The sequence below is a fragment of the Alosa sapidissima genome, chromosome 5 (genome assembly GCF_018492685.1).
Source record: "Alosa sapidissima isolate fAloSap1 chromosome 5, fAloSap1.pri, whole genome shotgun sequence".
In the NCBI taxonomy this organism is placed as follows: domain Eukaryota; kingdom Metazoa; phylum Chordata; class Actinopteri; order Clupeiformes; family Clupeidae; genus Alosa; species Alosa sapidissima.
This window is the reverse complement of record NC_055961.1, coordinates 11,279,617-11,294,343: the sequence shown is the minus strand read 5'-3', so window position 1 is coordinate 11,294,343 and position 14,727 is coordinate 11,279,617. Positions and strand designations below refer to the sequence as shown.

At 43.5% G+C, this 14,727-nt stretch overlaps 2 protein-coding genes across 3 annotated transcripts; one reads left to right on the top strand and one right to left on the bottom strand.

The window, feature by feature from the left end:
- Positions 1–1,195: 1,195 nt before the first annotated feature.
- On the top strand, positions 1,196–8,307 carry pcolcea (procollagen C-endopeptidase enhancer a). The gene is made up of 9 exons (XM_042093329.1): positions 1,196–1,428; positions 3,325–3,433; positions 3,807–4,065; positions 5,403–5,524; positions 5,670–5,806; positions 6,090–6,451; positions 6,656–6,733; positions 6,954–7,124; positions 7,760–8,307. Exons 1-9 carry the CDS (start codon positions 1,334–1,336, stop codon positions 7,888–7,890), a joined length of 1,464 nt encoding a protein of 487 aa, XP_041949263.1. The 5' UTR covers positions 1,196–1,333; the 3' UTR covers positions 7,891–8,307.
- A 2,948-nt stretch (positions 8,308–11,255) lies between these two features.
- On the bottom strand, positions 11,256–14,600 carry si:ch211-237l4.6 (uncharacterized protein LOC446130 homolog). Of its 2 annotated transcripts, none has more exons than XM_042092420.1 (3): positions 14,439–14,600; positions 12,473–12,579; positions 11,256–12,198 (listed from the first exon to the last, which is right to left on the bottom strand). In XM_042092420.1, exons 2-3 carry the CDS (start codon positions 12,555–12,557, stop codon positions 12,041–12,043), a joined length of 243 nt encoding a protein of 80 aa, XP_041948354.1. In that variant the 5' UTR covers positions 12,558–12,579; positions 14,439–14,600; the 3' UTR covers positions 11,256–12,040. The 2 variants fall into 2 exon arrangements, with proteins under 2 accessions (XP_041948354.1, XP_041948353.1); XM_042092419.1 differs by lacking the exon at positions 14,439–14,600 and adding an exon at positions 13,617–13,782.
- Between the last annotated feature and the right edge of the window lie 127 nt (positions 14,601–14,727).

Here is a 14,727-nt window from a genome sequence, read left to right as displayed (position 1 = left end):
CACAGCAGCAGAGACACCATGAAGGCGGAATGTCCCGCTCCCTCTCAGTAGGGAATCATCCACTTATGCCTCCGCAGGATAGACAAAACTCCTCCAACCATGACAGCAAAGAGCTGGTCCCGAGGAAGGAGATGTTGGGCAACAATGAATCGCAACTCTAAGGCCAGAGGTGCAGCTATCAGACGACCCCCAAACTCCGATCAAATGGTGCAATGTCTGTGTATTGTAAATCACCATGTTTATAACCCTCTGCCTAACAGTCTACGCCAACTCTGCTTTGAATCTCTTGAATGTCTCTGGAGGTGGATGCATCCAATCTTTCCAGGAACGCTTCCCAGTGGACTGCCTTGCTATCTGGAATAACAAATACTGTTCTGGAACGATTGGTGAAAATTATAGTCTTACGTTTTGGAATGTTAATAGACCCCCCCCCCCCCCCTGCAGGGTGACCTTGAAGTGATGACCTATGCGAGGCCTCTGTCATAAACTAACATGGTTCTGGGGTGGACTTCCTACTGCGCATCTAGTGGTTAGCTCTGTTTGTGTGACCTGTAGGTGGACATCTGATACCTTCAACCCAAAATGTGCATGTGAAAATAAACTCTCTGCCACTGTGAAAACAGACTATTGATGCGATGAGATGAGATGAGATGATGAAGTGAGGCTAATTAATGTTGAAAAGAATTGTGGTTTATGTAGTTTGGTTGGACGTAGCAGTAGCACAGGAGCCTAGTGGTTAACTGTTCCCATGCATTCCACCATGAAGACCCAGCACATCCACAAGGGCAGTAAAACTTAAAGGGGAAAGAAAGGAAGATCTCTCTTGACATTCTTGTGTTTTCTGGGAAGAGACAATGGCTTAACAGAACTGCTGCCTTGCATGTCGGGAGCAGGCTGTCTGTATATCATCAGCCCCTGGAACACACAGACAGACAGACAGACACACACACACACACACACACACATTTGCAGTCCAAGCCTTATGCATGTGTGTTCGTTTTTGTTTTCTCTTTTTGCGCACGTTTCTTTGGATGATGGGGGGTGGATTACTAGCGGCCAAAGTTAACATGGCGACAGCATCTGTTTCTAATTAAGATCGCCCCTCCCCCCTCACAATGCCCCCCCTGCATGATTTTTATTCCCTCCCTCATACGTGCCTCTGGAAAGCTCTCTTTGGTTCTCTCTTTCTCTGCCACTTACCCCCGTCCCCTTCTCCAACAACCCTCCCACCCCATCCACTGCTTCACTCCACCTCTTCTCTCTTCTCATCTGTGTCGCTTCTTTTTCTCTCTCTCTCTCTCTCTCTCTCTTCACTGTGTGTGAGCTGGTCAGTATGGAGAGCATGGGATGCATGTGGACCATGGGGCTCGTCTGCCTGTCTCTGACCCTCGGGTGGACACAGGGACAGTCCACCAACAACTACTCCAGGTGAGGAGGAGAAATGGATTGCATGAGTTGGGGTGAGGGGAGGTGGGGGATTTGTTACTCTTCTCTACAGTGGCACTGTGATGGGGTGTGTGGCGATTTCTTGTTTATACTGGACTTGGTCACAGGTGGGCAGAAGTGGGCCATGGGGATCCAGACGTCTGTTATGAGGATTTAACAGAATTAGGATTTGGACTGTAACATTTTCCATTGTTACTTTGGAACTAAGCCACGCATTAGGCACCGGTCCCACCCACCGCACAGGTGAAATCTCCAGCGTGTTTTTCATGTTTACAACTATCAGTTTCACACGTTTACTACTGGTCTAAAAAAAACCCAACAACAATAACCCTGTCCACAGTCTCACTGTCCTTTCACACCCATGTGCATGGAGTAGCATGAAGGACAGTGTTTGCCTCATCCCCCGCTCCCATAATTTGGGTCGCCTCAGATGGTTAGTAATTAGGGATCCATGGCGGCAGGCAGCCCTGTTGCAGATGTTTGGGTTGGGGCTGGTGGTGGCGTCAGAGTCAGCAGAGCTGGAGCTCAGGGTTGACTCAGGTCGGCTTGGCTCACAAGGCTCTGTTGACGCCTCCAGACGCACGGGGTGCTCGGCCATACAATCTGCTTTACAGGAGAGTTAGGACATTCCTTGGAAGTGCTTAATTTCCCAGCATTCAGCAATTGAGGCAATGGTTGTGTTTCTGGAATTTTCCGGAACTTTCTGGAACTTTCTACTCCTGACGGCCAGAGGAGATTTCGAGTGCTGACTCAGTAACCGTGGGCGAATGACCTCAGCTGTCTAGTTTAAAAATTACTGTCAATGTAGATAGTCGTTTCATTACACAAAAGACACAGAAAACGCACTAATTTACAACTTCACATGGTTGTTTTGCAGCTTTCGTGTAACGCGACTGCTATAAAACTATGTCTGGCACCAGTCTTTCTCAGAACACTGTCCAGAACGTCGACAGATCATTTGCCAGTGAACAACTTTTTATCCTTGAAGATGGCGTAGTAATATTTAGGCTACAGCACTGTGAGTTATTTTGGATGGGGAGTTTGGATCAAGTATTTAAACAGACATGAATGTGAAAGCCAGCTGATGGAAAGGTTGAGTTGAGAACCAGTAGGAATGCAAAGAGAAGCAGACAGTTATTTTGCCATTGCAGATGTTACATTTGTAATCTGTGGCACATGCACATTTACTTTGAATTACATATATTTGAAGTAATACGAGAGACAGAAAGACAGAAAGATACATTGATGGTGGAGGATGGAGAGAGAGAAAGAGAGAGAGAGAGAGAGAGAGAGAGAAAGAAAGACAGAGAGACAGAGAGAGAGAGAGAGAGAGAGAGAGACAGAGAGAGAGAGAGAGAGAGACAGAGAGAGAGAGAGAGAGAGAGAGAGAGAGAGAGAGGATGAGACATTGATGGGGGTGGATGGTGTTAGTGGAATGTCATACCCCCTCTGGGTCCAGTCTCCTGTCTGCTCTCCCCACACCAGCCCCCCCAGTTCTTGTACCCCCCCCCCCCCCCCCCCACACACACACAGGCACGCACACACACACACACACACACACACACACACACACACACACGGAAGACCACTGAGATGGAGCAGCCCGCTGAACTGGAGAGAGATGAGGCATGCAAACAATGAGTCATGGCTCACTGTCATGGTCTGTGTATTAGTGTGCAAGTGTGTGTGTGTGTGTGTGTGTGTGTGTGTGTGTGTGTGTGTGTGTGTGTGTGTGAGAGAGACAGAGAGAGTGAGAGAGAGAGCACACAATAAATATTTGGCAGTCATTCGCTCCGTCTGTTCTTCATTCTCCGTCATTCCTTAACCCTTGGTTGGCTGGAGGGGTAGCATTTGACTGTGTTTCTCTGCCGTCCCCAGGCCCGTGTTCCACTGTGGGGGGACCCTGGATGTAGACACTGGCTTCGTGGGCAGTGAGGGCTTCCCAGCCTTCTACAAACACAACAGCAAATGCACCTGGTACATCACTGTGAGTTCTCCTTCCTGCATCACGCACACTCATGCAATGCAATTACTCTTAACTTCCTTATTCTCTAATGTACACTCCCCAGTCTTGCCTCATCCACACACTCTTCTGCTGTGCACCAGTGACATGTGAACGTATCATGTTCATGAATATTTAACACACCAACTCGTTTATACAGTTCATTCAAATTCATATTTCCACTAACCAAAACTCAATCCTTCATATGTACATTTACAAAGTCATTCCCTCACTCATTCACTCACTGAAAAACTCTTTCACTCACTCACTCACTCACTCTTTCACTCACTCACTCACTCTTTCACTCACTCACTCATTTCTTCTCCTCTTCCCCTACCCTCCCTCTCTTCTCCTTCAGGTCCCGGAGGGGAACGTGGTCATTCTCAGCTTTAGGATCTTCGACCTGGAGGCCGACTCCCTCTGTCGCTATGACTACCTGGACGTCTACAACGGCCACTCCAACATGGTAGAGAAGCTTGGGCGCTTCTGCGGAACGTTCCGGCCTGGGACACTCATGTCCACTTCCAATACCATGATGCTGGAGATGGTGTCCGACTCTGGGACCGGGGGGAGGGGATTCCTGGGCTACTTTCAGGCAGGAAAACCCCATGCTGATGGTAAGGTCTCCAAATGAAGTGCTCCGTGTTAGCATGCACATGTACTACAGCAGATAGCCCCAAGGCCATAACAGAGAAACTCTAACTGGTGAACTATAGCCTACTTACTGGACTGTGTTCAATGTTTGGTATTTGAGTAGTCACGATGTGTCACAAAAAGAGATTCAGCCACTGTAGGCAACAGCGTCACAACAGCACACTAGTAGGTAAGGACATCAAGGCATTATGTAACAGAAATGAACTGTTGGACATGTGCTCCTGTTGCTCAGCTGATAGTTGGGAGAACGGGGTAAGTTGAGCATAGGGGTAAGATGAGCCACCCCTTTTTTCTAGGAAACCGTAAACACATGTTATCATGTGACAACATTTTAAGGAAGAAGGAATCATTCCTTACAATCTGTGGAAAGGCACAGCACATTGCAAATGTGGTAATATATATATATATATATATATATATATGTGAAAAAAAATGATTTTTTGCTCTCCAAGTGGATTCCATTCATGTCCAGAGTTAGGGTGATTTAGAGAAAATGTGAATAGAATAACATTCAGATGTATTACACCTCACTTGGTGCCCTAACTATGATGTGAGGGCTAAACAAAATCATGAATGTTACCTAGCTTGTGGTGAGAAGTATTTTCTTTCAAAATGGTTGTGGGGTAAGATGAGCCACCGGGACTAGGGTAACTTGAGCCAGGTAACTAGTACTTGTATTGCATCTGTAAGATTTTAAAGCTTGCCTTGATTTTGTGACCTCATTCTATATGTTCCTTAGTGTTACTAAGAGCTAAAGAGACTAGGCAGCAAATGAATCAGACTTATTTACAGTAAGTCAATTAAATGGGTGACACAAAATGTTACAGGCTTACACACTCCTATCTATCTCAGCAAATTCAGTTGAATCTATTTAGCAAATTCTCAGTTAAATGTTGGTGTTTGTAGCAGACATTAAATTATTGTTTTAAGAAAAAAAAACGTTTTACCTGAAATCTTTGTTTTGGACCAACTTACCCCACACCTAGGCTCATTTTACCCCACATAAGTAAGTTGAGTAAGTTGTGCCAGAAGACCAACTTTTTGGTAGAGAGCATATCTGTGTATGTCTGTCATATGTTTGGTGTGAAGGTTACAAAACAAAATCTCTTTGACACATTAGAATGCTGAAGAATGTAAAAAATGGCTGATCTCCCCAGTGGAACTACAGCCAATCGACACCATTAAATTGTCTCACCCCAGGGAGCCCATATAGAGATAAAACAGTTGACATTTAGCTTTACCGCATGTTGCATCAGGTATAGTTATGAATGAACCTTGTAAATGTATGTGCTACTTTTAGATCAGCTTTGCGGGGGGAAATACACCAAGTCTCAGGGGTCACTCCAAACCCCCAACTGGCCAGAGAAACACTACCCACCTGGGGTCACCTGCTCCTGGCTCATCACTGTGGAGCCTAACATGGTTAGTGTTTCTTATAAGCATTCATACCCATTCCTATACATTCACATGACTAAATTCTGTACAGTGGACTATATCTCCATCACAACCCGTTAGAATTGTGAGGTCCAGCAATATAAGAACTGACTTTGATTTCTTTCGTCTGCAGGCCGTTGAGGTGAACTTTGAGAAGTTCACCATTGAGGGAGACACTTACTGTCGCTTTGACTATGTGGCACTTTACAATGGAGGAGAGAGGGAGGACTCCCGACGCATTGGCAGATACTGTGGAGAGGTGCCCCCCAAGTATGTGCAGATTGTGCACTCATGTGTGGACATGTGTTTTTGTGTGTTTGTACATGTGTGTGTGTGTGTGTGTGTGTGTGTGTGTGTGTATGTGTGTGTGTGTGTTGCTCAGTATTCCTCAATGGAACTGAGTTATAGTGTAATTATGTCTAGCTTCTTGCATGTTCTATACATTCCCAACTATCTTCCATTCACAGATCATAGAGCTCCATGCAACTGCCTCCTTCTCTCTCTCTCTCTCTCTCTCTCTCTCTCTCTCTCCCTCTCTCTCTGTCCTCTGCAGGGAGATAGTGAGTAATGGTAATGTCCTGCTGGTGCAGTTTGTGTCCGACACAAGCGTCACCTCCGACGGCTTCATGGCCACCTACCGCAGTATCCCCCTCGGCTCCAAGCCGCCCACCACAGGGGCTGATGTCGTAACCGGACCCCGTGTGGAGTCTCAGCCCCGTGTACCTGTGGTCAGAACTGACCGACCCGTCAAACCCGAGAAATCGGTACCTAGGAAGCCCACGGAGAAACCCACCACGACCACCACGACGGTGCGGCCTACCCCTAAGCCCAAACCAGTCAGGCCAGTCAGGCCGGTGAAGCCACAGCGCAGACCTGTGACCAAACCTGAGAATGGCAAACCAACAAGAACCAGAGGTGAGTGAGGGAGGGAGAGAGGGAGGGAGGAAGGGAGTGAGTGAGTAAGTAAAAGAGAGATAAGTGAAACTGTGAGAGAGCAAGTGTGAGTGCCGAGAGAGAGTGAGAGAAAGAGAGAGAGAGCATTTTTTTAAAATAAAAACAACCAAGCATTTGTTCTGCATGTTGCAAATATGTGAAAAATGTGAATGTGCCATTTTCCAGCTCCCCTTAACCCACTGTGTGCACAGCCATGCAAAAGAGATGAAACCATCAAGGCCAGCTACTGTGCCAGTGAATTTGGTAAGTTCCTATTTGCAAGACTGGATGGGCTGTGAGTGCTCAGCAGACTCAGCATCAAAAATAAGCAATGCTCTCTGCAAGAAAAGGTTTGTAAGGGAAAATAACAGTATGAAACTTACAGATTTCATAGAAAAATGATATTCAGATCAAACTGATTCAGCTTTATACTGACTTATTGTATGGGTTACTCTGAGTCATCTCCCTCTGTTCTCATTGACAGCGATCACTGCTAGACTGACAGCAATTACGCCCAAGCCTGGCGGTGGGGTTCAGATCACCGCGTCCCTCATCAAGGCCTACAAGGCTGGCCGGCTGACAATCACCCAGGCTGGAGTGGACATGTCCATCAAAATGGTCTCAGTTTGCCAGAAATGCCCCGTGCTACGCAGAGGTACTGACATATCTACATTTTTTTTCACATACAGGGGTCAAGATGTTATTCCTTGATATATTCATGTTTGAATATGCAACAAATTCAATTGCACTGATTCAATTATTGATTGTTCAGAAAAGAAAATGAATAAAATATGAAAAGAAAATGAATTTATTATCACACACGGACCCAATCCCTTCCTTTCTCTCTCTCTCCCTCCCTCCCTCCCTCACTAACTCACTTACTCCCTCTCTCCCTCCCTCCCTCCCTCCCTCCCTCACTAACTCACTTACTCCCTCTCTCCCTCCCTCACTAACTCACTTACTCCCTCTCTCTACCTCCCTCCCTCACTCACTCACTCACTTACTCCCTCTCTCTCTCTCTCCCTCACTCACTCACTTACTCACTAACTCACTTACTCATTCTCTACCCCCCTCCCTCCCTCCATCACTCACTCACTCACTCCCTCCCTCCCTCCCTCTCTCCCTCCCTCACTAACTCACTTACTCCCTCTCTCCCTCCCTCACTCACTCACTTACTCACTAACTCACTTACTCATTCTCTACCCCCCTCCCTCCCTCCCTCCATCACTCACTCACTCCCTCCCTCCCTCCCTCCCACACTCCATAATCCATATTGTTGTGTTCTTTCAGGTGGCAGCTACATCCTGATGGGCCAGGTGGACGAGGAGGGACGCGGTACCCTGGCACCGGGCAGCTTCACTGCCGCCTACAAGGCTCCTCACCATAAGATCCTGACCAACATCAGCAAGCAGCCATGCTAACGCGTCACAAGCCCTCCGACAGGCCCAACACAGCTCACCAACCCTGAGACAACACAAGCAGGTGTGTTTTGACTGAAGCAGGCTGGGGTATGGAAAACAGATCATACATTGAAGGAAATGAAGTCAGAGACGCACACTCTCGTTTTATCACAACAGGACTGGTATTAGAAAAACAAAAGTACAATAATGAAAAATACAGATGAAGTGTGAAAATGCCAAAATTCTTAACTTGCAGCTGAGGTATCGATCCTCACTTTTTTACGAGGTGCTCACAGTACAAAGCAACAGCTTTATAACTTCACATAGTGAGACTATATTTTTTACTTACGTTTTATACACGCAGACATGTCACATATTATATTTCTGTGTAAATTATGATGATGTCTTTGAATAAAAAATAACTTTTATATAACACAATCTGCAGTCTGAGATTTTCTCTTTTGAAAAACAACTGGGACAAAGAAATTTCCAGTCTGCTTGAAGAATCTGTTGTCTTTGCCAGGAATAGCTTGCCTTTTTAGGTTATGGAATGTTCTATTGTGTACATTTACCAACAAGCAATACACTTTGACATTTCATGTGTCATAATATCATAATCAAGCTGTGAAGGACAACCTGAGTATATAAACATTCATGTGTCTTTGAAATACATCGAATGTGTCTTTTCAATACATCATCAGACTGCTACATTTGAAAATGTTATATAATAGTCTCTGTGTTTTGCTATAGTCGTGAGTTGTAGATTACAGTGTCGTCATGGTCTCTACGTGCTAGGTGACAGCCTGTTACAGTAATCAAGATCCTCATCTTCTATGGTTCCAAGCTTTACCTTTCAGTGCCATGACAACCCAGGCCATTATCCGTCATGTTATGTAACATCCTGTCTCCTAGAAAGGTTCTCAGGTTCTTTTCTGTCTTTTCCCATAAGTCTATTGTGAAAGGAGCCTCTAAGAACTATATGTCAAAGTATAGCTAATGTTTTTGCCGCAACAAAAAAAATAAGTGTGTGTTTGTGTTGGGGGTGAATTCTAATTAATTTAGCTTTATTGTTTTTCCTTATAGTGATAGATTCAAAGGTTTGATTCAGTTCAGCATTTACATGTGGATGAGTCAACCTACAGTGAGAATAGTCAAATGTCAGATATAACTGAGTCTGCAGAAAGTTGAGTTTTCAGACTGTCATGTTGCATGTTGAAGACATGCATTTAGGAATTCATTTTTCTTTTCAGTTTCTGTCACTGATGCATGGGGAAATAGTGCCATCCTATGGTACAAATCTGAAACTGCTTCGATATTCATTTCAACAGGGCTTTCCAGATGGAGTGGGGCAGTTTATAGTATATAAAAATAGAACTGTACAAGAACATCAATTATGCTTTTATAGAGGCAGAGAAGATCAGTAAGCCATTTTATGTAATCTTATTTCAGTTTAAGTTTCAGTTTTAGTCCAAAACTCCAACCTTGAGGGAAAGCAAATTTATTTTGAGAAAAAGGAAAATCTCATAAAGAAAAAAATATGTCACTCACAATGATTGGCACCCGTGCTTGTAATGTCTTCTAAGGCTTCCCTTTGCCAATAAAACAGCTTCTCCTATGGCACCCCATGAAATTGGAGAATACAAAGCAAGGGATTTAAGACCATTCGTCTTTGAAGTTTAGATCAGGGGACTGAGATGGCAATGGCTGAAGCTTGATTTTGTGTTCAGGAAACCATTTTTGTTTTGATCTGGATGTTTGTTTTGGTTCATTGGCCTGATGAATGATCCAATCATGACACTTTTAGTGTCTTGGCAGAGATTGACAGATTTCCTCTGAAAATGTTCAGTTTGATATCATGCAAAGACCTTTGGGAATAAAAACAGCCCCACAATATCACAGCCTCTCCACCATAATTCTCATTGGGCATGGGCTTCTTTTCAGTATAGTCTATGTACGCCAAACCCACCTAAAGTGTTTCTTGCCAAAGAGCACAATTTTCATTTAATCTGACAATAAACCACACTTCCAAACAAAGTCACTGTACCGTTCAGTAACTCCTGCCATTTACATTTGTAATTAATGACTGGAAAGGCTTTTACCTGGCATGCCCTCTGAATGATCTATTAGCAGTGAGGTCACTTTTGAAGATTTTCTGGGGGACTTGGTGACCCTATCCTATACCATCCTCCATACTGTGCGTGGGGGCAAGATAATCATGGGTTCCAAGCATGTTTGTCACATTTCAAGTTGAGTAGAACCTTTTAATTATTGTAATTTTCAACAAAGTACCTAGTTTTTATTCCCTGACTTACAACTTCCTTTTTATTTAAATTTAGTGTATTCTTTTGACTTTCCAATGTTGAAAAAGGACTCGTGGATTTAGCTTCTGTGTCCCTTTATTTTCATAGTGAAAATAAGAGAGGTCATGAACTACTTCAGAAAGTTCACAGACAAGAAGTTGAAATTAGATAGGAAAATACATTTTGTATATAAGATTTTCTAGTGGTGACAATATTTTCATTGTCATTGTTTTCATTGTGAGATTACAATAAATTGGCAAAAGATCATTTTTTATACCTATTTTTAGTCAACTTTACCGAAGGTGCCAATAATCTGGAGGGTACTGTATTGATCATAATCAGACATGTTTTCTAAATAGACAATCAAGGCTTAGAGCAATTCATAATGAAATCTAAATAGGTTAGGGTGCCCCCGTCACCCAAAATCCAGAAAACCGGCAATTCACATATGAAGAGTTTGGTTCCAAAACGCCATATCTCCGTTTTTAAAAACATGACAAAAGTCAGGCTATTTCATTTTGTATTTCAGGTAATATCAATCAAATTGCAGTTCTGTTGTTTTGATTGAGTGAACATGAATTCAATAACAATACCCAATTACAGTTCTACTGAAATTACTTGGGAAACATAATGTAAAAAATATTTAGGAAAATTCATTATCACTTTTCCAAACTCTTCATATGGTCAGTCAGTCAAAGTCTGTTTCGTAATACTTCACATAGTCAATGCGTTCTCTGTTTTTGATGGTGCCTGGTACCGCCTGTGTACGTTAATATGTAACTAGACAAGTTTTCATTGAGTTTTTATTGTTTTTTCTTATATTTGCCAAGGGCTATGCAGAGAACTACATCTTCACCCATGACATTCAATAAGTATCTGTGTGGGGCTCCTTGACACAGTTGTCCAGATTCTAAAATGAATACTAGAGAGAAAATGTGTTATTAATATGGCTATTTCTGTCAAAGTCACGTAAGCATGCCTCAAAAAGACTAGTCAACAAAAAGGCAAAGTAGGACACAAGGGTGATGGTTTCAGTTCTTTAAAATGTAATAGATTCAACAGAATCAGTTTTGACATTGCAAGATATCAATGTTTTAGTCACAATTTTATTTATAAAAAAAGAACATCCAGCAAACAAATAGCCATTCTAGAACACAGTAGACACAATTATTGGGACTGATTAGCTTACAATGAAACTTAACTCACACATAGTAAGTAAGTTACATAAACAAGCATTTGCGCACGTATGCACTCACACACACACACACATTCACACACGCGCGCGCGCGCGCACACACACACACACACACACACACACACACACACACACACACACACACACTCACAAGCACACATGAATAAATACATATAACTCCACTAGATACCTTCACAGAGACACAGGACAAGAAAGACAGGAGACAATGGACAAAATGCACTAAAGAGACACTAAAATGCACTTCAGGCTAATTTTTGTAAACACACTTCCTGCTTATTTTGCATTTACGTCATTTCTTTTTACTTGAAATCTCCATATCCACATGACATACCCAAAGCACCATCAACAACGTCACCTTCACATTTTGAAGCTCTCTACAGTCCTAACATACTTTTATCTCTATTTATCTCTAGGGGAGCAAGAAACACTGGAGTTTTTTCTGCCCCAAATCACAGCTAGAACACAATTACACTATTCCTGATCCTCTGGACAGTTCCGATCATAAGGAGTACAAAAAAGCAAGCCCCATCAGATGAACCGCCGTCACGGAAAAAAGAGTGGGGCCATGTCACCGAGGGGCCACTGGGAAGGTCAGGGCACGGACGACTCGCTGGGCACGGCTGTGCTGAAGGCTGCTGGGTGGGCGGGAGTCGGGCTAGTAGGTGGCGTCTATCACGTTGTCCATCTGGTGCCGGTAGCTGATCCGGGCCTTCTGGGAGAGGTAGACCCGGCGCACGCTACCGCTGCCACCTCCCTCACTGTCACACGCCCAGGAGGAGGAGGAGAACTCCGGCTTCACCTCCCCAGAGGGTACTGAAAGGAGGACAAGAAGGAGGAGAGGAGAGGAGTGAAAGGGAGAGGAGAGCAGAAGGGAGGAGGGGATGGAGGGGTTAGGAAAGAGATGGGGAGCAGAAAATGAAAAGGAAGATGAGAATCAATCACAACGAAGCAAACACACAAAAAGAACAAAAGAACAGGAGGTACAGTAATAATCAAATTTACTCAAATGTAGGCTATTTATTCCAACTAAACTGATTAGTCCACTATTGTCCAGTGAAACCTCTTTAAAAGATGGAGGACATCTTACCTGCTGAGGGTGGACAAAGTCTTCCTTTGCCACGGCCTTTACCGTGGCGGTAGAAGGGAAAGCACTGTAAAACCTTCACTCCCATAACTGCAACTGTAGGGTCAGACCTGTTGGCAATGAGACAATAGCTGCAGGCATTAGCTGTTTTATCTTTGCACTACGCCTTATGTAACCCAGAGTTTAACACACAGAGTTTATATGACACAAGAGCAGTGTTATATTGCACAAGCTTCATATGTCACATGAGATAAGTTACATTCCAATGTATTCCCACTGTTTCCTCATATGGTGTTATACAGTATTTCACGATAATGCAACTATTGGTAAAAATAAGCATGCAGGTTCAAGTCCAGAGGGATGAAAAGCACGTACATGCTCTAAAAGTTGTGCAACAGGCGTATCATTATCTTGCATTACTAATTAGACGAGTTCTTGAGTCGACACCTGATCCCCGTTGTCCTTTTTTGAGGCATGCAAGAGTCCAGCCTACTGCCACGCTTACCCGAATTGCCTATACTTTAACATCCCCTCTCCAAAAGGTTGGCAAACAGATTCAGCTCTAATGCAAATCGAATCCAAAGGCAAATTCATCCTGAATTAAGGACATGCTTTCCTGACGGATTGACGAACTATGGGATGAAAGCCCTGTTTCAAGTGGTAAGCCGCACATTAAAAGCAACTACATCATTTTCTACGAAACAACGTTACGTAAACGCCCAGATAATCCAAGAGGAACTAGAGCACCATCCAGATCGTCCTCGGACAAGGATGACGCTGCCAAGCACAACAATCACCAGCCAAATCAGTATGTCATCGTTAAGATACCCAGTGTCTCCACCCATGTATAGCCCATTGCAATCATTTTTTCCATCATTTCCATCTACACAATTAACTTTACAATTAGAAACTCCTCTGATAATTAAAGAAATGGCAAGTGGCATTTCCTCATTTCATTTTATTTGTACAAGACTCGGAATTATTTTCAATTCAATTTCAACAAAACAAACATAAATTGAAGTTCTATTTTCTATCAGCAAACGTATTGGCAACTATGTATAGGCCACTCATAAAACATGATAATTCTAATATAATCTCACGCCTTCTCAGTTCCCCATTACCAAAGAATTACAGAAGGTAAACTTACCTGCTTTATATTAAAATGCATCCAATGTATAGTGTCGCGCTGAATATACGCTTGGTTAGGATTGAAACAACTCATCCATTTGTTTTTTGTTTCTTTATGTTTGGAGATGGCTGCGCCGACGTTGTGAACCGAATGCATTCCCAGTGAATAAAGATGCGTTGCCTAGCCCCTGTCTGGTTTTTCCGTTACCCCGGTTGCGCGCTAACTCCACTGAGCGTGCGCGGAAAGCCATGGGAAATTTCCACAAGTCTTAAAATACCTAATCCTCACCGCGTGGCTCCGGGTCAAAACACCGACATTGTCTGCTCAACCACTCTTGCGTCTGCTGGACGCTTAATACTTTGGCAACAAAGACCTGTCCTAATGCAGCCTCAGCCATTGAGGGAAAATAACGGGAACAAGTTTGTACCAGAGCTGTCAGCGTACAACAGATGTAAAACAGAAGTAGGATAGAAATGAACAGAATAGAGAGATAGAACATTTCAGCACGATTTCTCCATTATTCATGAGCATTTTGTCACTTAGACCTATGCTACTCCATTCATTTACATCATAGGCTATAGTTGGTGAATATATTGGCCTATGCGTAAATATATAAATATGTAGCTGTTACATTCTACATTATTTTAGTATTGTGGGCAATTATCTTCAAATTAGCACATATCAGTGTATAACGAACTCAGTGGCGAAGCAAGCACTGTTTGGATTTAAACCAATCAACCTCTCAACTCGAAAGTAATCCAAAGAAATGTTTCTCGCAAAGTAGCCTGTCCGAAGTGTCCTAGGATTCCAAGGTAAACAGATCTATTAGGTAAGACTCACCTAATCAGAAGAGAATCGTGTGTGCATGGCCTACTGTCTGATTAACGAGCCATTCACATGAAAGGAGCATTGATCCCAAGGCCAATCAGATTAAAAGTGATTGTTCTAAACTGATGCCAGGTCAGTACAGTTCTTGGTAAGTAGGACCAATAAAGCTGCTGGCGCTGATCGTGCACCAGCGATCCTAACGGCACCACCCAGAGGGAAAAAACAGGAAGCGACTGTTTGATTAAAGGGTGCCTAGGAGTAGAATTAGCTTGCTGCTTTGTCTCCGTATCTTCATTACCTT